Genomic DNA, 18377 nt, shown 5'->3' with positions numbered 1-18377 from the left:
AATGTGAATCTATTCTTTCTACATTTATATTTTCCATTCATAAGGAAGAGTATGATTTAGTGCCATTGGTTTGATTATGGTGTATTCGTGTATCACCAACAAGTTTCTTTCAGTCATTATCCAATTTAGTGAGGTAAATTTTATTTAAAACTAATATGGAAATATTCGTATGCATAACATATATCGTTCTCATTGAAATTTATATATGGTGAGTTTTATGTCTATGCAACTTCCTTTTGCATCTAAAGAATCAAACTGCGCTAGTATTTGGATCTAAACTATAAATCAGAATATTCTAGAAATGTTATTTGCAATTTTTAAAACAAACAACTAGAACACTCTCGGGTTGATAGCAACTAAACATCACGCAACGCTCGAAGTTTGATTTACAAAAAAAGTGAATCACAGCAGGCTAAACGCTTAATTTGCGATTAGGAAGTCAAAATAGACTAGAGGCTTGATTTATTCTGAGTTGTTGGTCATTTTTTTGTTTTAGGGTTTACGCTATTTTTTAGCACAAGATAGGCTATACATGGAGGCCAGTATATATAAATCGTGAAGGAAGAGCCCGGGAAAACCCCAGAAAGAACCACCGACCTACGAGAAGCTATCGGCAAGCTTTCTCACATACCCATATTGGCCGAGTCCGAGACTCGAACCCACGCAGACAGAGGTGAGCGCTTTAGAGCACTCGGCCACTCCGCGCCCCAGAATTATGAATGTGTCAATGGCAAATACTCCACCTTGACTATTCTTGTCAGAATGTTTCTTTCTGGAGCGACCAATACGTATGTGACTCGGCAACTTCGTTGGAGCGGAGAAAGTCCTTCTTAAACCTTCTCGAAGCGTTACTGACTGTCTCAGCAGCGATGTTCTCTCCAATTCGTTTTTGTTTTCTGAAGAAAAAATTTATATATATATATATATATATATATATATATATATATATATATATATATATATATAGTTAGTTAGTTAGCTAGAAAAACTTAGTCAGCTCCTTAGGTCGATTAATTGACTGATTGATTGATTAATTAAGATTCGTTATCTTTCCATTTTCTACAGATTGTAAGATAAATTAAAGAAATGCAAACGACTATATAAAATCGCGAAAGTAGGGAATTAATGAAGCTCTATGAATTACTTCTAATAGCAAAATAATCCATAAATTAATACCAGTTGCAAAATTAATAAAATACATGTTTCAACGTTTGAAAATAGAACTACACAATAAAACGTATGTTTCGACGTTTGAAAATAGAACTACACGATCAAAACACTTACTATCCTACTCGCTTTGCTGTTAAATGCAATTATTTCTTTCATTAGATTCTGTGCAAATTCGTTAATCTATCGAATACACGTTATCCTTTAGGCAGTGAAAATGAAGTCGTTTATATATATATATATATATATATATATATATATATATATATATATATATATATATATAAAGAATACAAATCATATGGCGAATAACAATCCTTTCAAGTGCACTGGATCCAGCGAGGATGCAATAAACTGACAACGAACAGTTCGAAACTAGTATCTAATTAGCCTGAGCACTTTTGACTCTTTAATGAGTCTATTTCAAAGGCAAATACAAAACACAGACAATAAAAACAAATAAAACAGAAAAACGGTTATGCTTGCAAAATGTTCCATGGCTGTTTCTACAGAAATTAAACCATTTAACTGTATTACGTTTCAACTAGTTTATTTCAGCTTGTTGCTGATACTGGATAATATTTTTATTGACCTAGAAATCGATGAGCCATAACGACATAAGTTGTTTTATGTAAATTATGTAAGCTCAAATTATATCCCGGATATTTCATTGTTATAATAGTAGTCATAGGCTATTAAGCAAATTGAGAGAATTATTTAAAAGAAAATGCGTCGGCTGCAAAAGATAATTTTATTTGTGCTAGGCTGTCTTTTTTTAGTCTTCTTGGTTTAAATCGCTTGGTTTCAATGTTCTAAAGCGGCGTATCCAGTAATATTCCTTTTCTTTCCTGGTTTTGGGAACTTAGTTGGCCTTGTGAGGAACTGCAATAAGTGTTATATCACTGAAGGTGTGACCAGGGGAGGATAAGTGTTCTGCAACCGGGCTTCTGTACAGCTTCTTTGTCATAAAATCAGATCTATGAAGGTTGATCCTTTTTTATAGACTCTGAGTTTTTTCTCCGACATACCGAAGGTTAAAGATCTTACAAGTATCTGTAGTCCATTCAGCGTAGAAATAAGTAGAAAAGTGTCATCTGCTAAAAGTGTGGCAGATATATTCATCTGAGTCATCGTTAATCCGCAATTAGTTATTATTAATTAAATCAGTAGATTATTTGTGTACAAGAGAAACAGAAATAGTTACTCTCCCTAACAAAATCAGAATTGAGTGGAATAGTTAGAAGTTGATACATTGAGATAAGGGAATCATGTTGTAAAATATATTATTTTCGTCAGAAAATAATAAATGCCATTCCTGTAAATATATCAACTACTCTATAGAATACTGGATCAGTCATATTTGAGTATTCCCCCAAAAAAGTTTTCCAACTGTTCGAACAATCGGAATATGAACATAACGAGAGAAACTAATACAACATACTATGATGGCACAAAACGTAGATTGTATCGAATTCATTAGTTTCTAAAGAGAAGCGCAGAGAACACTCAGTATTCTCTCATACTATAAAAAGAAAAAGTTATTATCAAGCAATTTAAGTCTAAACAAATGCGACCTCTAGGCACAGACCTATCACGCGGATTACACTGGTCAACAGTGAAATCATTACTGACTTGAAAAGGCCCTAATCTGTAGTATTTTGGTGTGCCGAACACGAATATAACCGTGAAACATTTGTATTGGCTCTCGTTTTGAAGATATTCATATACCTCATTTTCTATGTTTCACTGTGTAAATTTCTCCAGTAGGACTGCAGCAACATCCGGAATAATGATGTAACATTGCATAATACCATCATGCTCACATCATCCACAGTTGATTGCATCATTTTCTGATGCAATGCAATACTAATGCCATGCGGCTGCTGAAGTAAGTTGACGTCAGCAGTGTACTATACATGTGTAGGCCTATTATACTAATGCCAGGCGGCTGCTGAAGCTGACGTAAGCAGTGTACTATATAAAGCCCAATCAGATAGGTTCAGCATTTAAAATATTTTAGACGTTGTGCGAGACAGTTCAAGCTACTGTTACATAAAACTTATTATTTTATCCATTTACGTACAATAAAGAACAGTAATGCCTCGAAAGTGTGTTAATACCGCGGACAATTTTTGCTATATTTGTGGGGAAGTGACATTTGCCAACCAGAAGAAAAGTATCAATTCTCAAGTGAAGAAGGCATATCATCTTTACTTCGGATGCAAGGTTGGTGACCAAGACAAGCCTTGGGCTCCGCATATATGCTGTGCTACATGTACAACACAGCTTTCACAGTGGTTGAATTGCAAAAGGTCATCAATGCCGTTTGCAGTCCCAATGGTGTGGAGAGAGCCAAGCAACCACCTAAATGACTGTTACTTCTGCTTGGTTCCTCCTCTTTCCGGCGGAATAACGAAGCGAAAGAAGTCGAGAATAGTCTACCCAAACATTCCGTCTGCATTGAGACCAGTTCCACATGGTGAGGGACTTCCTATTCCAGAACCTCCAGCAGAATATTCTTTTGATTCATCTGACGAAGACAAAGGTGAGTCGACCTGTTCTTCTCCTGGTCCATCAGCATGCAGTGATCCAGATTTTCACTGTGGTGCATCATCAACCCCACACAGAATAACACAGGAAGAACTAAATGACCTGATTCGTGATTTGGACTTATCAAAGAACGAGGCAGAATTGCTAGGATCAAGACTCCAACAATGGAATCTTCTAGAAGAAGATGTCACAATTACTGCATATCGAAAGCGCCACCAGCAATTGGAGCCTTTCTTCAGAAAGGAAAGTAATCTGATATTCTGTTCCGATATTGAGGGCCTCATGAATGCTTTAAAAATCACTCATGACCCACAAGAATGGAGACTATTTGTGGACTCTTCGAAACTGAGTCTCAAGGCTGTGCTTTTGCACAATGGAAACATTCTTCCATCTATTCCAGTAGCGTATGCTGTCCACATGAAAGAGACATACGATAACTTAAGGCAGCTACTGAATTCCATTGAGTATAACAAATACAGCTGGCACCTCTGTGGTGATTTGAAGGTAGTTGCCCTTTTAATGGGACTTCAGCAAGGACATAAAAATACAGGTGTTTCTTATGCGAGTGGGATAGCCGAGCAAGGGAAATGCACTACATGAGGAAGGAATGGACTCACAGGCAGAATGTAGCCATTGGAGAGAAGAATATCCAACACCCAGCTCTGGTTGAGGCTCAGAAAATCTTGCTACCACCCCTTCACATCAAACTAGGTTTGATGAAGAACTTCGTGAAAGCCATTGACCGGACTTTGCCAGCATTCCGATACCTGCATGAAAAATTCCCTCGACTCAGCGAAGCAAAGATTAAAGAGGGAGTTTTTGTGGGTCCTCAGATTCGAGAGCTTTTCAAAGATGACCGGTTCAACAACTTGCTGGAAGGTGACGCGAAACAAGCATGGAATGCTTTTCGCCTAGTTTCTACAAACTTCCTCGGAAATGTTAGGGCAGAAAACTATAAGGAACTAGTAGAAGACATGTTGATGAAGTATAAGAAACTTGGCTGCAATATGTCTCTAAAGATTCACTTCCTTCATTCCCATTTGGATTTCTTTCCTAGCAACTGTGGTATTGTTAGTGATGAACACGGCGAACGTTTTCATCAAGATATCGCAACAATGGAACAAAGATACCAGGGAAAATGGTCCACTACAATGCTGGCTGACTACTGCTGGACACTCTCAGAGATGCTCCCGAACAGCTGTACAAGAGACAGGCGAAGAAATCTAAGATGTAGTCAATGACTTGATTTTTTATAGGTAGGCTATTACAGTTGACCTTTTACTATTGGAATGCATTTCGTTATGTAAACATTAATTTCTTGCAGATTACAAAAAAACTAGAGCCAATTTTGCAATTTGACTGTCATATTCGTGTTCAGCACATAAAAATTGATAAGAATTGACTAATTTTATTTCAGTAACATGACTTTTGTAAAAATTTGTTGTCCAGTGTTATCGACCAAAACGCTTCCGGTTCAAATCTGGATAAGTGAAAAATGTTTTGCTGTGTCGACCACGTGATATATAAGTTATAATCAAAACATGATTTCGACATACTTGCAACGTCACATTACACGGAAACAACAATAGCCTGCTCAAATACACAAGTTAAAATCCGAACATGAGTTTGAATTCAGTTCTACTTGACACTACCCAGAAACATGTACGTAATGCGTAAGACGAACTCCTAACATAATGCTTGTAAGTACGCAAAACAGTAGCGTAATAAAGAAAGTTTGTATAGCTGTAACAAAATTAAATGAAATAGTGATGTCATTATGTACGAACAATAACTGCTTAAAATGCACAAATACATCTGAATTAAAAAAAAATTAAAACTTCCTTTAATGTTATTCTTTTCAGCTGGAAAAAGGATATGGGAGATGAATATACGCAATATAAACACAATTAGAGCAAGAATTCTTAAAATAAATGTAAATGAGTATATATATTTGGATAGTTTCCTCAATGCTATTCAGTCATATTTGAAGAAGATCGTGCTTAGAAAAGTTTGGCAATTCAGTTGTGTAAAAGTTCAGTTAGACCTCGAACGTGAACATGTTGAGCATAGCAATCTTCACTACAGAACAAAATGTATAAACATATTTAAAAGAGATGAAATGGACAGTGTAATTGAAAGGTTTCGACATTTGAAATACGTTACTGGATATAAGCAAGAATATACTATGACAAGTTTCTGACACATGAGGGTGGAATAAAATGTTCGAAGATGTACAGATGACAATATTGGAGATGACAATATTGGAGTTCTAACAAAAATCATTTTTCATGAGAACAATTAGTAACCAGTATTTAGTACCGGAAAAACAAGAACACTAGACTAATGAGACCACTTTGTATTAACTCACAGTTTTGGAGCTATCCAAATTACTGATGTATAAATTACATTGCAATACGATGAAAAACAAATACAGTAATATAAGGACATTATGCATGACTGGTCCACATTCATTATTTAGTCATCATGTTACAGAAACGTATGAGTATGATATGAAAAAAAGCAACAAGTTTTGTGATAAATGTGACTGACCTAAGGAGACCATATCTGGATTTACATAAATTAATTGGAATGGTCTTGGACTTTCCAAAAAGATTGGATGAACGATGTAATAATTGGTTTATCACAAGGAATATTATCAGAAAATGATTTTATTCCTGAGCATGCAATCACGAAATTTATCGCACAAACACTGAACTAAGTAGCATTTTATGTGTATGACGCTATGCACTCAACCACATTCATGGTTGACACGTTATCTCACGGTTACGTAAGTGACATAGTCACGTGCAGTAAACACAGTTAAAGCAATACCTAAATCTTATACAATATTTTCTTAATTGCCTTATGTTTCAGAGTTTCTACAGTTGGTTCTCTCAATTCAAAGGTAATGGCATTACAGCCTTTAAGAACAAATTCCTTTGATTTCTGACCATGCTCCAAAACACAATAAAAGGACGCGAATCCTTTCTGAAATCTTTAATTATACGGTTGTGCTCCTGCAATATCAAATAAACATGACCGCTCGGTGGCCTAGTGTTTAGAGCGTCCGCCTCGGATGCGAAAGGTCGTGGGTTCGATACACAACCGAGTCATACCAAACACTTACAAACATAGTACTAACAGCTGTCTCGCCTGGCGCTCAGCATTAAGAGACTAGTGTTAGGACTGGGTGGGACATCATGCTACATGTTAGAGACATGATGTCCCGGTGTTAGACATCACTATGCAGACATCATAGCGATATGACTGGATGACCGTTAAAGCTACGTTAAAAATCCAAATCTCATCACATAACATCAAATAAACATATATTTTAAAATATCTACCACTTAAAAAAAGTTGGATTAGTTTCGATGCATTTAATTTTACATTGCCAAGGCTGTAACAGTCATCAATCATAAATAATGAATTTGATGTTTGCATGCATCGACAGTAGTGAATAGGGATACCCTAGGGACTAGGGGACATCCATATTAAATTAGAGAGTTGTACGCTGGGGACTATGTAAAATTTAACATTGGAGAAAAAAGTTTGTACCATAGGGACAATGGAATTTAACATTGGGGAATAGATCGTGGGACTGTCTAGGGACAATTGGAATTTAACATTGGGGGAATAGATCGTGGGACTGTCTAGGGACAATGGGAAATTTAACATGGGGAATAGATTGTGGGACTATCTAGGGATAATGGGAAATTTAACAATACGGAAACCCCTGGGGATATAGCCTCCAGGGAATTAAACATGGGAAAAAGTCTTGGGCAACTCTAGCTTCAAGGGGAATTTAACATATGGAAATTGAACATGGTGGGTCTGTATAGCGTCAAGGGGAATTGAACATGGTGGGACTGTCTAGGGACAATGATGGTAGAGGGTCAAACACAACAGAGACAGAGACATACATACACTAGTACAAGCGTGAGATTTATATATAAAGCATTACCAAGACCGGAAATCTTGCTGGGGTGTTCAACAATTTGCATAATTGTAATGATGCTATAAATAGCTATTATCAAGGAAATGCTCAACGACAAAATGGATGTGACTAAAAGTAACGCTAAAATGACGAAATTGTCCCAGAATTTAAAGGAAAATAAACATATCCCCAAAAATTAAGTTACAATGGTTTAGACTAAAATGGATAAAATTAGCAACTACTTACAATATCAACTTGTGTGACGATGGTGGATAAACACCCATGTATCTATTTATAGCTATAATCAGCTGAAATTATTATGAAATCTCACTATCTATTTATAGCTACAACTTGTGTGTTATTCCTTTGGAAAACCCCACTATCTTTTTATAGCCTCAGCTTGAGTGACGTTCCTGTTTATGAATTCTAGTACATATGTATAGCTACAACCTGTGGAAAACCCCAAGTCCATATTTATAGTCTCAAAATTGCCAGCGTCAGTGACGTCACTGTACTGGAAACTAGGGGATAAATGGCAACAGTGTTGCAAGTGGCTGACCTGAATACGCGCTACTGTAGGTAGGTAGGAAGAATGTATTTGATAGGAATAAAGGGAGTTTTCAAAGGACAAACAGAGACCAATACACACACGCACACACAAACACACACACACACACACACACACACGTACACCAGAGAGGGAAGAAGAAAAAACAAACCCAAAATATACTATTCACACAGGGAAGAGAAAAAAAACAACAAATATACTATCCAAACGTTCTTACACACTCACACACACACACACTCACACACATCGAAGAATAAAACCAAAATTAAATCATACTATTCATACAAACGTACACTAACGCATACAAACCCCAAATATACTATCCATACAAACGTACGCTGACGCATACAAACCCTAAATATACTATCCATACAAACGTACGCGAACGCATACAAACCCCAAATATACTATCCACACAAGGTCGCTAACGTGTACAAACCCCAAATATACTATCCACACAAATGTACGCGAACGCATACAAACCGCAAATATACTATTCATACAAACGTAAGCGCCCGAATACAAACCCCAAACAAACTATCCACACAACGTCGCTAACGCGTATAAACCCCAAATATACTATCCACACAAACGTACGCGAACGCATACAAACCCCAAATATACTATCAATACAAACGTACGCGAACGAATACAAACACAAACATACTATCCATACAAACGTAAGCTAACTCATACAAACCCCAAATATACTATCCATACAAACGTACGCTAACGTATACAAAACCCAAATATATTATCCATACAAACGTACGCGAACGCATACAAACCCCAAAATATATTATCCATACAAACGTATGCAAACGCATACAACCCCAAAATATACTATCCACACAATGTCGCTAACGCGTACAAAGTCCAATTTAAACTATCCACACAAACGTAGGCGAACGCATACAAACGCCAAATATACTATCCACACAAACGTACCCGAATGCATACAAACCCCAAATATGCTATCCATAAAAACGTACGCGAACGAATACAAACCCCAAATATACTACCCACACAACGTCGCTAACGCATACAAACCCCAAATATACTAACCACACAAACGTACCCGAACGCATACAACCCCCAAATATACTATCCATATAAACTTACGCGAACGCAAACAAACCCCAAATACACTAATCACAAAACGTCGCTAACGCGTACAAACCCAAATATACTATCCAAATAAACGTAAGCGAACGCATACAATCCCCAAATATACTATCCACACAAACGTACGCGAAAGCATACAAACCCAAATATACTATCCAAACAAACGTACGCGAACGAATACAAACCCAAATATACTATCCATGCAAACGTACGCTAACGCATAAAAACCCCAAATATACTATCCATTCAAACGTACGTGAAAGCATACAAACCCCAAATATATTATCCACACAACGTCGCTAACACGTACAAACCCCAAATATACTATCCACACAAACGTACGCGAAAGCATACAAACCCCAAATATACTATCCATACAAACTTACGTGAACGCAAACAATCCCCAAATATACTAACCACACAACGTCGCTACCGCGCACAAACTCCAAATATACTATCCATACAAACGTACGCGAACGTATACAAACCCAAAATATACTATCCACACGGAAGGGAGGGAAAACAAACCCAAAATATACTATCGACACGGAAGGGAGGGAAAACAAAACCAAACATGCTATCAATACAAGCGTACGCGAACGCATACAAACCCAAAAATATACTATACATACAAACGTACGAACGCATAAAAACCCCAAATATACTATCCACACAACGTCGCGAACGCGTACAAACCCCAAATATACTATCCACACAAACGTAAGCGAACGTATACAAACCCCAAATATACTATCCACACAAACGTACGCGAACGCATACAAACCGAAATATACTATCCAAACAAACGTACGCGAACGAATACAAACCGAACGCATACAAACCCAAATATACTATCCAAACAAACGTACGCGAACGAATACAAACCGAAATATACTATCCATGCAAACGTACGCTAACGCATACAAAGCCCAAATATACTATCCATTCAAACGTACGTGAAAGCATACAAACCCCAAATAAACTATCCACACAACGTCGCTAACACGTACAAACCCCAAATATACTATCCACACAAACGTACGCGAACGCATACAAACCCCAAAATATACTATCCATACAAACTTACGCGAACGCATACAAACCCCAAATATACTATCCACACAACGTCGCTAACGCGTACAAACCCCAAAATTATACTATCCATACAAACGTACGCGAACGTATACAAACCCAAAATATACTATCGACACGGAAGGGAGGGAAAACAAACCCAAAATATACTATCCACACGGAAGGGAGGGAAAACAAAACCAAATATGCTATCCATACAAGCGTACGCGAACGCATACAAACCCCAAAATATACTATGCATACAAACGTACGCGAACGCATAAAAACCCCAAATATACTATCCACACAAACGTAAGCGAACGCATACAAACCCCAAATATGCTATCCACACAAACGTACGCGAACGCATACAAACCCAAGTATACTATACAAACAAACCTATGCGAACGAATACAAACCGAAATATGCTATCCATACAAACGTACGCCAACGCATACAAACCCCAAATATACTATCCATTCAAACGTACGTGAACGCATACAAACCATAAATATACTATCCACACAACGTCGCTAACGCGTATAAACCACAAATACTCTATCCACACAAATGTACGCGAACGCATACAAACCCCAAATATACTATCCATACAAACTTACGCGAATGCAAACAAACCCCAAATATACTACCCACACAACGTCGCTAACGCGTACAAGCCCCAAATATACTATCAAAACAAACGTACGCGAACGTATACAACCCCAAAATATACTATACACACGGAAGGGAGGGAAAACAAACCCAAAATATACTATCCACACGGAAGGGAGGTTAAACAAAACCAAATATGCTATCCATACAAGTGTACGCGAACGCATACAAAATCCAAATATATTATGCATACAAACGTACGCGAACGCATAAAAACCCCAAATATACGATCCACACAACGTCGCTACCGCGTACAAACCCCAAATATACTATCCACACAAACGTCCGCGAACGCATACAAACCCCGAATATACTATCCATACAAACGTACGCGAACGTATACAAGCCCAAACATACTATCCATACAAACGTACGCGAACGAGTACAAACCCAAATATACTATCCATACAAACGTACGCGAACGCATACAAACGCCAAACATACTATCCATACAAACATACGCGAACACATACAAACCCCAAATATGCTATCCACACAAAGACGCTAACGCGTACAAATCCCAAATATACTATCCACACAAACGGTCGCGAACGCACACCAACCCCAAATATACTATCCATACAAACGTACGCGAACGCATACAAACCCAAATATAATATCCATACAAACGTACGCTAACGCATACAAACCCCAAATATACTACCTATACAAACGTGCGCTAACGCATACAAACCTCAAATATACTATCCATACAAACGTACGCGAACGCATACATACCCCAAATATACTATCCACACAACGTCGCTAACGCGTACAAACCTCAAATAAACTATCAACACAAACGTACGCGAACGCATACAAACCCCAAATATACCATCCATACAAACTTACGCGAACGCATACAAACCCCAAAATATACTATTCATACAAAGGTGCGCGACCGCATACAAACCCCAAATATACTCGCCACACAACGTCGCTAACACGTACAAACCCCAAATATACTATCCACACAAACGTACGGCAGCGCATACAAACCCCAAATATACTATCCATGCAAACTTACGCGAACGCAAACAAACCCCAAATATACTATCTACACAAAGTCGCTAACGCGTACAAACCCCAAATATACTATCCATTCAAATGTACGCGAACGTATACAAACCCAAAATATACTATCCACACGGAAGGGAGGGAAAACAAACCCAAAATATACTATCCACACGGAAGGGAGGGAAAACAAAACCAAACATGCTATCCATACAAGCGAACGCGAACGCATACAAACCCCAAAAATTTACTATACATACAAACGTACGCGAACGCATAAAAACCCAACATATACTATCCACACAGCGTCGCTAACGCGTACAAACCCCAAATATACTATCCACAAAAACGTAAGCGAACGTATACAAACCCTAAATATACTATCCATACAAACGTATGCGAACGCATACAAACCCAAATATACTATCCATTAAAACGTACGCGAACGCATACAAACGTCAAATATACTACCCACACAACGTCGCTAACGCGTACAAACCCCAACTATACTATCCATACAAACGTACGCGAACGCATACAAACCCCAAATATGCTATCCATACAAACTTACGCGAACGCATACAAACCCCAAATATACTATCCACACAACGTCGCTAACGCGTACAAACCCTAAAATATACTATCCATACAAACGTACGCGAACGTATACAAACCCAAAATATACTATCCACACGGAAGGGAGGGAAAACAAAACCAAATATGCTATCCATATAAGCGTACGCGAACGCATTCAAACCCCAAAAATATACTATGCATACAAACGTACGCGAACGCATAAACCCGCAAATATACTATCCACACAACGTCGCTAACGCGTACAAACCCGAAATATACTATCCACACAAACGTAAGCGAACGCATACAAACCGCAAATATACTATCCACACAAACGTACGCGAACGCATACAAACCCAAGTATACTATACAAACAAACGTACGCGAACGAATACAAACCGAAATATGCTATCCATACAAACGTACGCCAACGCATACAAACCCCAAATATACTATCCATTCAAACGTACGTGAACGCATACAAACCCCAAATATACTATCCACACAACGTCGCTAACGCGTATAAACCACAAATACTCTCTCCACACAAATCTACGCGAACGCATACAAACCCCAAATATACTATCCATACAAACTTACGCGAATGCAAACAAACCCCGAATATACTATCCACACAACGTCGCTAACGCGTACAAGCCCCAAATATACTATCAAAACAAACGTACGCGAACGTATACAACCCCAAAATATACTATCCACACGGAAGGGAGGGAAAACAAACCCAAAATATACTATCCACACGGAAGGGAGGGAAAACAAAACCAAATATGCTATCGATACAAGCGTACGCGAACGCATACAAACCCCAAAATATACTATGCATACAAACGTACGCGAACGCATAAAAACCCCAAATATACTATCCATACAACGTCGCTAACGCGTACAAACCCCAAATATACTATCCACACAAACGTACGCGAACGCATACAAAACCCAAATATACTATCCACACAAACGTACGCGAACGCATACAAACCCAAATATACTATCCATACAAACGTACGCGAACGAATACAAACCGAGATATACTATCCATGCAAACGTACGCTAACGCATACAAACCCCAAATATACTATCCATTCGAACGTACGCGAACGCATACAAACGCCAAATGTACTATCCACACAACGTCGCTAACGCGTACAAACCTCAGATATAGTATCCATACAAACGTATGCTAACGCATACAAACCCCAAATATACTATCCACACAACGTCGCTAACGCGTACAAACCACAAATATACTATCCACACAAACGTACGCGAACGCATACAAACCCCAAAGATAATATCCATACAAACTTACGCGAACGGAAACAAACCCCAAATATACTATCCACACAACATCGCTAACGCGTACAAACCCCAAATATACTAATCATACAATCGTACGGGAACGTATACAAACCCAAAACATACTATACACACGGAAGGGAGGGAAAACAAACCCAAAATATACTATCGACACGAAAGGGAGGTTAAACAAAACCAAATATGCTATCCATACAAGCGTACGCGAACGCATACAAACCCCAAATATACTATGCATACAAACGTACGCGAACGCATAAAAACCCCAAATATACGATCCACACAACGTCGCTAACGCGTACAAACCCCAAATATACTATCCATACAAACGTACGCGAACGCATACAAACCCCAAATATACTATCCATACAAACGTACGCGAACGCATACAAACCCAAATATACTATCCATACAAACGTACGCGAACGAATACAAACTCAAATATACTATCCATACAAACGTACGCTAACGCATACAAACCCCAAATATACTATCCATTCAAACGTACGCGAACGCATACAAACGCCAAATATACTATCCATACAAACGTACGCTAACGCATACAAACCCCAAATATACTACCCATACAAACGTACGCTAACGCATACAAACCCCGAATATACTATCCGCACAAACGTACGCGAACGCATACATACCCTAAATATACTATCCACACAACGTCGCCAACGCGTACAAACCCCAAATATACTATCCACACAAACGTACGCGAACGCATACAAACCCCAAATATACTATCCATACAAACTTACGCGAACGCATACAAACCCCAAATATACTATTCGTACAAACGTGCGCGACCGCATATAAACCCCAAATATACTATCCACACAACGTCGCTAACACATACAAACCCCAAATATACTATCCACACAAACGTTCGCGAACGCATACAAACCCCAAATATACTATCCATACAAACTTACGCGAACGCATACAAACCCCAAATATACTATCCATACAAACGTACGCGAACGCATACAAACCCAAAGTATACTATCCACACGGAAGGGAGGGAAAGCAAAACCAAATATAGTATCCATATAAACGTACGCGAACGCATACAAACCCCAAATATACTATCCACATAACGTCGCTAACGCATGAAAACCCCAAATATACTATCCACTCAACGTCGTTAACGCGTACAAACCCTAAATGTATTATCCACACTCAGGAGGAAGAAGAAAAAACCAACCAAATATACGATCTACACAACGTATGCGAACACACATACACACACACACACACAGAGGAAAGAGGAAAAAACAAACCCCAAATATGCTATCAACACAGAAGGGAGATAATACAAACCCCAAATATACTATCTAAACACGGAAGAGGAAGAATACAAATCCCATTCCTACTATCCACACGGAGATGAGATGTAAAAAAATAAACCCCATATCTACAATCCACGCAGAGGGAAGAAGAAATAAATAACTCAATATACACTATCCTCAAAGAGGGAAGAGGAAAAAGCCATAATATACTAACCACACAGAGTGAAGAAGAAAACCATTATACACTATCCACACGGAGTGAAGAAATAACCCTTTATATATACTATCAACAGAGAGTGAAGAAAATAACCCATTATATTCCATCAACACAGAGTGAAGAAGAAAAAGTTTTCTGAAAGCACCTAAGCCCTCACCTGCAATGACCAACTCTGCCAAACACCTACACCCCACCCCCACCCCCAACACTACAAAACCCATTTAACCCGTTATTTTATGACATGAGTGTGTGATTTAGGAAACATCAAGACACAAAATGATGGATGAATAGACTGACTATTGTTTACCGACTTGCATGCCTAAAGAGCGTGCGTGAAGGAAAACATCCTTCCATTTCAATTCTAACTAAAACATGATCCAGAGGGATAGAGAGAGGTGAAAGAGCACAATTTCATACAGTGTAAAAACAAAACACGCCATCCTTATTATACAATGTCAAGACCAAGAGACACTTACGTTTTCTTTCTGGTCTATTCTCTTTTAGAAGGTAGTATGAAATTTCACATCAGGGCCAACGCATCGGCTCACATTGTCAATTTTTCCATTTCCATGTCTTCACAGGCACAAGTTCTTCCTCATCTTCAATTTCTTCCTCTTCTGAATCCCTCTTCTCTTTTTCGTCTTGTTTCTGTTTCTTCTCTTTTCTCTTAGGGCACTCTGAATCCCAGTGTCCTTTCTCCTGACAACGATATTAGGTATCTTGACTTTTGTCTCTCTTTCTTAGACGAAACAGGTATTCTGGAGACAAATACCCATTTACCTTTGCAGATATAGCAAACTTCATCAGTACTTACACACTTTCGTATGACTCTCATCAAATCAACGACCAAAAGAGTAAGTTTTGTTGCCACTTTCGCCTGTGAATTATGCTTTCGTATGACTTTTAGCATATATTTGACCAGCAGGTCGATCTGTGCTGACTCTTCCATCTTCTTGATCGTTTGAGAGTGGAATGAATACTCTGACGCTAAGACACTCTCTCTATATATAGGGACCTGCTGCGTATGAAACCTAGTCAAATGTAATTTTGCAATAAGATGAAACGATTTCATTGAGAAAGTAAAAGGCAATGACGTGCCGTGTCGCCTCACACAAGACCTGAAGTGTTAGCTCAAATCCGTGTCAGCGATTTCGAAGACGACATAACTGAGCTTTAATCAATGCTCTCCAATTATGCCACAAAACCACGAGTCCTGATTCACGCCAAAAGAAATTTCGTTCGGTCCATAAAAAATAGTATCACATCTGAGAAACGCAAAAACGAACTTCCAGAAAACTGAGAACGACGGCTTACACCTACAACGTGAAATGTATGGGTTCAAGTAGTGCGTAAAACTTAGTCAAATTAAATTTTTATAGTCAAGATGAAATGATCTCTTTTCGAAGAAGAAAGCAGACACTAAGCGACAATGGCGATCCGTGTCACACAACACTTTTCAAAATGTGTGTTATAAGAGGTTTGTTCTAGCGATTAAATGTTGATGTATTTTGCAATAAGACGGACACAATTTCCATTGGCTCGCCCATGGTACCATTGTTCGTGCATTAGTTTAATTTTTTTAAATATTTTTTTTTTATAAATCGCCTATAAGATAGACCCAGTAAAGCATGGCCATTCTCGTCACTGTGTGAATAGCTACTCAAGTCAATTCGAAGTGAACGCGGTAAGAAAATAAGTATAGCCAATGAAATGGCTTACAACGGGTGATGCATTGTTTTGTTCTAGGACTGTGTGGCATAATAGTCCCTACGCTCTTGCGTTGTTAGCATTACAGCGCAGACAAACTGGAATGTGAACTTACAAGCCCTCTTTGTGTATTGTACCATTTCTTCTTACCACATCAAAATACTGAGCGTCACAGTATTGGTTCGCGTTTTCAAGCTGACCATTTTTTTTATATCTTACTTAAACATTTTAACATAAACACTCACACTCACATCGGTAGAGTCAGAACAGACGTGTTACAGTATTCAGGGGCATGTTATCTTTTTTTCTTTCTTCAAACTAATAAATTTGGGGTTTGTATGAAGTAAAGAACCCAAAGTACAGTGAACCTCAAGGACGAAGACCCAATCTGTCTGTCTATTGATGCTTGTATTTACTTAAGAAGAAATATGACCTCTAAAACACAAAGAGATACGGCAAACATGATTAGAATGAACACAACGATGTTTTCCTTCACGCCCGTGTAATTTAGAGTTTCAATCCTCTTTCAAGACAAACTTGGTCTCCTTTTGTAGGGCTTGAAATAAAAAAAAACTGAAAAATCTTAAGCACTTTGCTATAGATAATTTCATCAACAGACTAAACAACATAAATACCGTTACAACACCAGAAAGCCTTAACTCTTCTATCAAAACGAAATGCATCAAAAAATTAAAGATTAACGATAACTAACCAATGAAACCGAATTTAACAAAGGCAATGACATGTGAAGAAATGTCTCTCACTTTGGAAAGGTAGGCGAATGTAATCTGTCATGCACCATCAACTTGAAAAAATTATAAACAGAGAGAAATCTGAATTCAAAATTCATTTTTTTTAAAAATTGTTTCGTTTCTTTTTTCTTTTTTGGAACAAATCTAAGCACTAATATAAAGTGGAAAAGGGAAAATGCACATAAAAGCTTTGATATTTCTGAAAAAATGAGGGGATATTCCTAACGTTCATAATGACCTATATATGCTTGGACTTGTCTGTGACTTATCCATAAAACAAGATGTACATATTTCTGGTCAAGCTGCAAGTGTGTGCGTGTTTTGGAAAATGGTAAAAATTGGATATACAATTTTCTCGTGACACTTATAAAGTGAAGAGTCTGTG

The 18377-nt window shown here is 38.1% G+C and overlaps 1 protein-coding gene across 1 annotated transcript in view; it reads right to left on the bottom strand.

The window, feature by feature from the left end:
- Positions 1-18377, bottom strand: part of LOC149783357 (uncharacterized) — an 81572-nt gene that overhangs the window by 6205 nt on the left and 56990 nt on the right. Inside the window, exon 4 of the mRNA XM_089931559.1 lies at positions 744-896. Within this exon, the coding sequence (XP_089787685.1) occupies positions 744-896 (153 nt within the window). The remainder of the gene's footprint in view (positions 1-743; positions 897-18377) is intronic.

The sequence above is a fragment of the Sinohyriopsis cumingii genome, chromosome 14 (assembly GCF_028554795.1).
Source record: "Sinohyriopsis cumingii isolate HCF-2022 chromosome 14, ASM2855479v2, whole genome shotgun sequence".
Classification (NCBI taxonomy): Eukaryota; Metazoa; Mollusca; class Bivalvia; order Unionida; family Unionidae; genus Sinohyriopsis; species Sinohyriopsis cumingii.
The sequence above is the reverse complement of the archived record's forward strand: the minus strand, read 5'-3'. Positions and strand labels throughout refer to the sequence as shown.